Below are 9,899 nucleotides of genomic sequence, written 5' to 3'. Positions count from 1 at the left end.
GCAGGTTTTCTCAAATCCCTCCGAACACAGGAGCAGAAGTGAATCCGTGGCTGGCATCACCAAAACTGCCTCACACAGGGCACCAGAGGGAAGCGGGGGGGGGGGGGGGGGGGGGGGGGGCGTTTTAAGGTCATGTGGTGACGGACAGTAAAGAAAGAAATACAGAAGGCAGCAAAAACCTGGAGCAGCATGTCAGTCATGGGGAAAGACCAGCAGAAGTGACGGGATCAAACTGAACAACTGGGATGAAAATTAAGCCAAAAGAAATAAATCTGAGTTGCAGGGATTGTTTTTATTTCTTTCATTTCAGCTATTGATGATGATGAGGATAATGATCACAATGAAACAATCAAGGTCACATCTATTTTCAAACCAATGTTCTCCACACATTAAAGTTGCCACACCTCCTCTTCTCGTGTCTCAGGCTCTGTTGCTTGAGTCCTTATAGAATGAGTATCTGATCACCAAATATTACAGTTCAGGTTCAGGTGGCACTATCCTCTGTGCAGCAGAGCATGCAGTTTGCTGACCTCCCACTAGGTGTTGCTATTTAACAAGTTGCATCTCAGCTCAGACAGAACTCAGGATCAGAAAAGTTTAATTATGTGTATTGTTAAATTTCCCATATCCTATGTTCGAATGCAGATACACACAAAAATAAACAATCTATATACACATATATTTACAACACAGACACTTCAGTTCATGTGATTTATTTACCCCGTTTGCATAGTTTGTTCTCGGATAGTCATGGTCCTTAACTCTCTGGTATTCCTAGTCCTTCATACCCTGGGAGTCCCCTTCACTGTCTGTTAGTCCTGGTTCTTCACACTCTGATGGCTCAGTGGCACAAAGTTATGGAGGAGCCTCTCAATCCCCGCTGAAGACGAGGTGCTGTGTAGTGCCCTGACATTTCAAAACACAGTTAAAACAACCAATGTGAAAAGCAGCAAACAACAGAGAGTTGCTACAGTGAATGAGTTGTTGAAACATGGCGGGCTTGTTGACAGCACTGATCAGTCTATGTGCCAGGTACCTGACCGGAGCGGTTGTGGATGATGGTAATGGTTGGGTATGGTACTTTTGGTACTATCCACAACTTTAGTCAGTGGAAACGCATGAAAACGAGGACTGTGCTGTACTGTACTGCTCTATACCGACACATCTGGACGCAATGGAAATGAGGCTTAAGTGTTTGAGTCTCTGTCTCTAAATCCCACTGATGTTCTCTGCAACGCTGATTGGTGCTGACAGAACTGCTGTCGGAGAAAGAGACTGTCTCGTCTACAGAGGACAGAGACTCACTGATGAATAAGAGGGCTTGAAGCCAAAGCCAAATCCAGCAGACAGAGGTTCAGTGAATGTGGTGTTGAAGGTGTAGAGGTGGATCAGAGAGTCAGAGGAGACTCTGAAGAAGGACAGAGAGCCAGCAGGACAGTCCACATACACTGCTACTCTACCAGAGGAGGAGGAGGAGATGGCTGTTCCTCTAGTATTGGGCCTGACATTGTAACCCTCATCAGAGCAGCTCAGACTCCAGGACTGATGATTCCGACCGAACAAGCACTTATTACTGTCACCTCTCCGACTGATTCCTCTGGAACTCACTGCAATATAAACGCTCCCGCTCCACTTGACCTCCCAGTAACATCGACCACTCAGAACATTTCTACACAATAACTGAGACCAGAAGTCAAATCTGTCTGGATGATCAGGATACGATTGACTCTCTAACACGTATGTCACCTTCCTGTTGTTGTTGGACAGTTTGAGTTTTCTGTTCATTGAGTTTGTGTCCAGTTCGAGTGGAGAGAAATCTGATGGAGAAAAAAAGAGGAATGCTCTTTTTGTCAGGCTTCTCTTGTCAAAAATGTTTTAATGAATCAAAACTGTCTCAACAAACTTACACTTCCTCAGACCAGGTTTTAACCACTGCTCTCCAACATGGTCCACCCTGCAGGAAGAAAGACAGAATGGTTTTCTCTCCAACATGAGTCCAGACTGCTGCTCAACATGAGGTAGAACTCCTCTGTTTTCCAGAGGGACACAGAAACAGGCTGAAGGTGTTCTGACTCCATGATCTGTGGGACTGTTTTGCTCAGTCTGAGCAGAAGAACAGAAATTCATTTCTCTGTGAAGATCCCGATACACCTAAACTTTGGTTTGATGCATGAAGAAGGAAGAAGAATCTGACGAGATTAATGAACTTTATCACCATATTTGAACTTAAATGGACTCACTTGAAAAGTATAAAGCTTCAAATGGAGAAACACTGTATGAAAACCACTCAATCAACCTTCTCAGGAAGTTTATCAGTGTATCCTGTCACTGAAGCCAACAGATGCAACTAAAGAGAAGCTTATTAGAAACCATCCAGCTCTCAATAAGTGGTTGTGATATGTCTTTACCAGAGCTCTTGCTGTGTGTTTATACCTGAGAATCTTCAGTGGACAGTGTGGATCCTCCACTGCAGCAAACAGCTTCTCCACTCCTGAGGCTCCTGGATGGTTGTAGCTCAGGTCCAGCTCTCTCAGATGGGAGGACTTGGAGCTCACAGCTGAGACCAGAGAAGCACAGCCTTCCTCTGAGACCAGACACCCTGACAGACTGGAGGCACAAACATGGCTGCATCAAGTCAAGCAGGAAGAAGGAAGATCCTCCACATGATCAAGCAGCAGCTGGATCCTGACCTGAGAGCTTCCAGCTGACAGTGAGGACTCTCCAGTCCAGAAGACAGTAGCTTCACTCCTGAGTCCTGCAGGTCGTTGTTACTCAGGTCCAGATGTGTCAGACTGGAGGACTGAGAGCTGAGAACTGAGGACAGAGCTCCACAGCTTCTCTCTGAGAGCCCACAGCAGCTTAACCTGAAGAAGAAGATCAGTCATGTGGCTAAAGAGCACAGCAAAGTGAGACAAAATTGTACAGAGGACATGTGATCCTTTCCTCTGTACAACTGTGTGGTTTACCCTCATATTCCACTGAATGCTTCACAGCTGTGTTGCAGCTGTGCTGTTAAGCATTCTCACCAGTGGTCTTGCACCAGGGCCAAATGCATGTGTTTCTGATGTGTTGTGTTGTGAAGCACCAACACATCAGATGGACCATTTTGTATTTGAAGTACTGGTATCCCGATTTTCTCAACTTCCTTGTGTGTTGGCTGCAGTAAGCTGAGAAAATAGACTTGTGCATCTTTTGCGCCACATTGCGATAACACGGTCACAATACATTCAGTGGAATATGGGCTTTAATCGTCTCTGGGTTTTCATTAAATATTTTTTAGGATTACTGATGTTTTAAAATCTGTCTGAGTTGTAGGACATATGACCAATCGATCTACGCGAGGGTCAGAAATCCCATTACACTATTTCTGAAGCCATTGCATTGCTTTACAAACTTAAGTGTTTCAACTTTCTCTAGAATTATAAGAAGCAGAAATGTTTCAGGAAATGTTTGCAACCTGAGAGTCTTCACTGGGCAGCATGGATCCTCCACTGCAACAAACAGCTTCTCCACTCCTGAGTCTCCTGGATGGTTGTAGCTCAGGTCCAGCTCTCTCAGATGGGAGGACTTGGAGCTCACAGCTGAGACCAGAGAAGCACAGCCTTCCTCTGAGACCAGACACCCTGACAGACTGGAGGCACAAACATGGTTGCATCAAGTCAACCAGGAAGAAGGAAGATCCTCCACATGAACAAGCAGCAGCTGGATCCTGACCTGAGAGCTTCCAGTTGACAGTGAGGACTCTCCAGTCCAGAAGACAGCAGTGTCACTCCTGAATCCTTCAGGCTGTTGTTACTTAGGTCCAGGTCTGTCAGACTGGAGGACTGAGAGCTGAGAACTGAGGACAGAGCTTCACAGCTTCTCTCCGATAGACCACAGTTGTTCAACCTGAAGTAGATCAATCAGTCATACAGGTTTGTTGCTGATAAATCATATTACCAGTGACCACACAGACCTAAGCAGCTCCAAGAACAAGTCAGAAGCATCTATCTATCTATCTATCTATCTATCTATAGATAGATAGATAGATAGATAGATAGATAGATAGATAGATATGTATAGCTCAACCCGAAAGGACGACGTGGACCTGACCTCCGTTGGGCTCACCACCCACCAAGGGCAGCGTAGGGGCCGGGTGCAGTCTTGATTGGGTGGCAGAACGACGGCAGAGTGCCTGGCAATCTGGTCCCCAGACACAGAGACTAGCTCTAGGGACATGGAATGCCACCTCGTTCTGGGGAAAGGAGCCTGAGCTTGTGAGGGAGGTTGAGAGGTACCGGCTAGAACACATGTTGACCTCCTGTCCTCGAAGGCTGCTTCAACACAGCTGATTGTAATGATGCTCATTATCAGGCTTTCTGTTGGACTTGGTGATGAATCTTCATGGGATTCAGGTGTGTTGAAGGAGGGAAACATGGAAAACATGCAGGGCTGCAGCCCTCCAGGAATGCAGTTTGACACCCCTGGGCTAGAAAGTCAGGCTCACATTCAAACACAACCTGAGCTCTGGAACCCAATCTTCAGAAAAGAGCTGGACTCTTCACTTCTTTGGCATTGAGAGGCAGCAGGCTGGTGTGGGTTTGCTTTTAACCCTACACCCAAGTCACCGTGTGCTAGAGTTCATCTCAGTGAAAGAGAGGGTTGCATCCCCACGCCTTTGGGTAGGGGACAGGTGTCTCATTTTTGTCTCGACCTATGGGTTGAACAGTAGTGCAGAGTACCCTGCCTTCTTGGAGTCACCGGGAGGGGTGCTGCACAGTAGTCTGACTGGGGACTCCATTGTTCTACTGGTGGACTTCAACGCACACGTGGCCAGTGACAGTGAAACCTGGAGGGGAGTGATTGGGTCGCATAGACTCCCTGATCTGAGCCAAAGTGGTGTTTGATTATTGGACATCTGTATTTGCCATAGTTTGTCCATAAGGAACACCTTGTTCGAGCACAGGGGTGTCCACAAGTGCACTTGGCACCGGGACACCTGAGATTAGAGGTCCATGATCAACTTTGTTGTCATGCTATCTGATCTCGGGCCATGTGTCTTTACCATTTGGGTGAAGAGAGGAGCAGACCTGTTGACCGATCACCCCCTGGTGGTGAGTTGGATCCCCTGCACAGGAGGAAACCAGACAGACTTGGTAGACCCAAATGTGTTGTGAGGGTCTGTTGGGAACGTCTGGTAGAACTCTCTTGTCAGCATGTTCTCTACCTCCATTGTTGAAGCAGCTGCTTGGAGCTGTGGTTGTAAGGTCTCCAGTGCCCGCCATGGTGGCAACCCCTAAACCCGGAGGTAGACACCAGAGGTAAGGGCTGCCATCAAGCTGAAGAAGGAGTCCTACTGAGTCTTACTGGCTCGTGGGACTCCTGAAGCAGCTGACAGGTACCACCAGGCCAAGCGAACTGCAGCCCGAGAAATTGTGCAAGTGAAAATTCCTGTGTGGGAAGAGTTTGGGGAGGCCATGGAGGAGGAGCCTCGAAGAAAGGGACGCAATCCTCTCGTTCACTGAGGTGAACTCCAGCACATGGCGGCTGAGCTGTGGGGCTATAAGCAAACCCACACCAGCCCACTGCCTCTAAATACGACGAAGGGAAGAATCCAGCCATTCTCAGGGGATTGGGTTCCAGAACCCTGGCTGTGTGTGGATGTGAGCCTGACTATCCAGCTCAGGGATGGGCAACTTCAATGATGCAGAGGGCCACAACTTTGTTCATGCCCCCTCAGGGTAGCTGTCGACCGGAGCGGGGGTGGGGGTGTGGGGGTCGGTGGTGGATCCTCACTGGTGTAGGACCCACCTGGAAACACGAAGTGCCAACTGGTGGCTAAAGTATGTCATTGCAACTGAATCTGTTTAGGAAAAAACACATTTTTTTCTTTTTCAAAAATTAATTTGATGGCCGTACGGAGTACGGGTGCAGGTCGTATGCGGCCTGCAGCCCGCCAGTTGCCCATCCCTGATCTAGCTGGTACCTCTCAACCTCCCTCACAAGCTCAGGCTCCTTCCACACCAACCAGGTGACATTCCAAATTCCAAGAGCCAGTCTCTGTGTCCAGGGATCGGGTCGCGGGGCACCCTGCCGTCATCCGCCACCCAATCAAAACTCCACCCATCCCTGACAGCTTCCTTGGTGGGTGGCAAGTCCACCAGAGGTTGGGCCCACATTGTCTCTTCAGGTTGAGTCTGGCCAGACCCTGTGAGCACAGGCCTGGCCTAGCCCCAACCCTAGCATACCAAAACATAAAGAGCAGAAACATGGTTGGTAGATTAAAATTATCTGTTCAAATTTTTTGTGAAACCTGAGTTTTTCCAGTCTCAGGTGTTGATCCTTGACTGTTGTAGACAGCAGCGTCACTCCTGAATCCTGGACGTTGTTACTACTCAGGTCCAGATCTGTCAGGCTGGATGACTGAGAGTTGAGAACTGAGAACAGAGCTTCACAGCTTTTCTCTGACAAATGACAGTTGCTCAACCTGCAAAACAATAACAGAAAAACTTGAATATTTGTTCTGGACACAGTTCTGCATATTTGATTATAAACCACGTACAGAGCTTTGTTGGAGGCTTTGACCACTGGCAGCAGCTTCAGAAGAGCCTCCTCTGAAGCAGAGTACTTCTTGAGGTCAAACACCTTCAGATCTTCTTCTGATGAAAGTAAGATGAAGACCAGAGCTGACCACTGAGCAGGAGACAGTTCATCTGTGGAGAGACGTCCTGATCTCAGGGACTGTTGGATCTCCTCCACCAGAGAACCATCATTCAGTTCATTCAGACAGTGGAACAGATTGATGCTTCTCTCTGCAGACACACTCTCACTCAGCTTCTTCTTGATGTACTGGACTGTTTCCTGATTGGCCTGTGAGCTACTTCCTGTCTGTGTAAGCAGACCTCGAAGGAGACTCTGATTGGTCTGCAGTGAGAGACCCAGGAGGAAGCGGAGGAACAAGTCCAGGCGTCCATTTGGACTCTTCAAGGCCTCGTCCACTGCTCTCTGATGGAGAAGATAGAGATTAACCTTTTTCTTCAACACTTTTGACCACCAGGGGGTTTGTTGTTGTTCATCCAGCAGGTTGATTCCAGACTTGATGAAGGTCTGATGGACATGAAGAGCAGCCAGAAACTCCTGAAGGCTCAGATGGATGAAGCAGAACACCTTGTTCTGGTACAGGCAGCTCTCCTCTCTAAAGATCTCTGTGAACATTCCTGAGTACTTTGAGGCTGCTGTGAGATCGATGCCACACTCTGTCAGGTCGGGTTCATAGAAGATCAGGTTTCCTTTCTGCAGCTCCTCAAAAGCCAGTTTTCCCAGAGACTCAATCATTTTTGTGGTGTCTGGACTCCAGTGTGAATCCGTGGCAGCTCCTCCATCATACTTGACCATCTTGACTTTGGTCTGGACCACCAGGTGGTGGATGTACATCTGGGTCAGGGTCTTGGGCAGCTCTCCTCCCTCTCTGCTCTTCAACACCTTCTCCAGAACTGTAGCAGTGATCCAGCAGAAGACCGGGATGTGGCACATGATGTGGAGGCTTCGGGAGGTCTTGATGTGGGAGATGATGCTGCTGGCCTGCTCCTCCTCTCTGAACCTCCTCCTGAAGTACTCATCCTTCTGGGGGTCGGTGAACCCTCGGACCTCTGTCACCCTGTCCACACAGTCAGCAGGGATCTGATTGGCTGCTGCAGGTCGTGTGGTGATCCAGAGGCGAGCAGAGGGAAGCAGTTTCCCCCTGATGAGGTTTGTCAGCAGAACATCCACTGAGGTGGACTCTGTAACTTCAGTTAGGAACTCAGTGTGCTGGAAGTCCAGAGGGAGTCGACACTCATCCAGACCGTCCAAGATGAAGACCACCTGGAAGTCTTCAAAGCTACAGAGTCCTGCTTCTTTGGTTTCGGTGAAGAAGTGATGAACAAGTCCCACCAAGCTGAACTTCTTCTCCTTCAGCACATTCAGCTCTCTGAAGGTGAATGGAAATGTGAAGTGGACGTCCTGGTTGGCTTTGTCTTCAGCCCAGTCCAGAGTGAACTTCTGAGTCAGGACTGTTTTCCCAATGCCAGCCACTCCCTTTGTCAGCACTGTTTTGATTGGCTGAGATCTTCCAGGTGAGGCTTTAAAGATGTCTCCTGGTCTGATGCTTGTTCCTTCTCTGTCTGCTGTCCTGGATGCTGCTTCAATCTGTCTGACCTCATGTTCCTGGTTGACCTCTGCAGTCCCTCCCTCTGTGATGTGGAGCTCTGTGTAGATCTGGTTCAGGAGTGTGGACTCTCCTGCTTTACAGACTCCCTCAGACACACACTGGAACCTCTTCTTCAGGGTTGATTTCAGTTTCCTTTGGCAGATTGCACCAGAAGTTCCTGGAAATAGAAATGAATATATTAGTTCAGAAGTTTTGACAGAATGTGAAGTTTAATGTGTCCTAATGGAGCCCAGGCTGCGGTCTTGCCTGGGGAATGGTGGTGTGAGAATGTGCTAGGGGTCTGCCCTGGGCCTGGTGATGGTTTTAAGGGGGTGGGGAGGGAGTGTAAAACCATATTCAATCCAATTTTATCTGCATACACCAAATACCAGAGGATTGTTTTGAGGGACATTTCCGAAGGAGAACCTAACAATTCCTCACAAACAAGCAGAGGACATGACTGAATGGGAAAACTCAATTTAACAGGAAGAAACCTGCAGGACCAGGCTCAGAGGAGAAGACATTTTGTTGTTCTAGTTGGGGTGAGGGGTAGAAGGAGAGGAAAGGATAAGACAAACAGAGCCCTGGCTTGGGAAGGGGGTAGGGATTGAAACCCTGCTTTGTGTAGGGGGTAGGTTTTCAAACCCTGGTTTGGAAGGGGTGTAGCGATTCAAACCCTGGTTCGGCTAGGGGGTAGAGTTTCTCCATTCAACTCATCAGACAGAGATGAATTCCCTGGCCCAGGGGATCGGAGGACTCTTGTTGTCGTCCTCTGATCTGTGGCGTGGGTTGCATTCTACATCCAGCTGATGCTCCAGAGTTGCCTTGCTTACAGACCTGTGAAGGCTGGAGATCGGGAGAGGGAGGCTTCCCCAGTTATGGGTGCATGAGTGAGTGAATGATAGTTGGTTGGGGGTGACTTGTTTGGTTTGGGGAGCGGCAGGCTGTGGTGTGGGGTGGTGCAGACTTTGCAGGGTGAGAGGTAAGAAATCAGTTGGGGATTGCCAGGTTGGGGGATCTCAGAGGGAGACCTTCTGGTTCCATAATTGGGCCCCCAGTTGTGGTTTGTGGCACCCTGGCTTGAGGCCTCAAGCTGGGTTCATGTTGTGTTGTGGGTTGTGATGTGTGAATGAGGCCTCATGAACCATTTTATTTCTGTATTTTAAAATTGAGGCTGAAGGGCTGCCAATGAAGTGTGATTTCAATCATCTCTTGAACAAATAGCACCATCTAGTGGCTTCAGAAAATAAAGACGGTGGTTCACGAGGCCTCATCTGTCCATCACTTTGTGTGGGTTTTGGACTCAGGGATAGACCTCCACTCTTCCTTGGCTGGGCCCTGGTCTGCTCTCCTGGGGGATCTGAAAGGCTATCAAACATGTAATGCTGTGGAAAGAAGAGATCAAATCCTCTTACTGCTCCTCAGACGCTCAGCCAGCTCCTCCTGCTTCATCCTACTCAGGAAGTCCAGTGTGATCCTCAGAAATGAATCTCTGCTGCTCCTCTGCTCTTCATCCTCATCCTCTCTCTCACTCTCTGAGCATGCTGGGTAATCTGGACTCAAGAGCTTCTTCATCTTCTTCAGCTCCTCCTTCATGAAAGCCACCATGTTGTCCTCCAGCAGCTGGAACAGAGAAACATCTGGAGTTAGACAGATGGAGATGTGAGTGTAAATCCAAAATGGACAACATGTGAAGCCAAGTCACACTTCATGTGGATCTCCAGCAGAAATA

At 48.5% G+C, this 9,899-nt stretch overlaps 1 protein-coding gene across 1 annotated transcript; it reads right to left on the bottom strand.

The window, feature by feature from the left end:
- Positions 1-271: 271 nt before the first annotated feature.
- LOC115402424 (NACHT, LRR and PYD domains-containing protein 3-like) lies at positions 272-9,636 on the bottom strand. Its single transcript, XM_030110969.1, has 9 exons — positions 9,583-9,636; positions 6,542-8,345; positions 6,293-6,466; positions 3,715-3,888; positions 3,458-3,631; positions 2,691-2,864; positions 2,434-2,607; positions 1,908-1,954; positions 272-1,817 (listed from the first exon to the last, which is right to left on the bottom strand). The coding sequence occupies exons 1-9, from the start codon at positions 9,617-9,619 to the stop codon at positions 1,285-1,287; spliced, it is 3,291 nt and encodes a 1,096-aa protein (XP_029966829.1). The 5' UTR covers positions 9,620-9,636; the 3' UTR covers positions 272-1,284.
- Positions 9,637-9,899: the final 263 nt, after the last annotated feature.

This window comes from Salarias fasciatus, chromosome 15, assembly GCF_902148845.1.
Source record: "Salarias fasciatus chromosome 15, fSalaFa1.1, whole genome shotgun sequence".
NCBI lineage: Eukaryota > Metazoa > Chordata > Actinopteri > Blenniiformes > Blenniidae > Salarias > Salarias fasciatus.
This window is presented reverse-complemented; position numbering and strand designations above follow the sequence as displayed.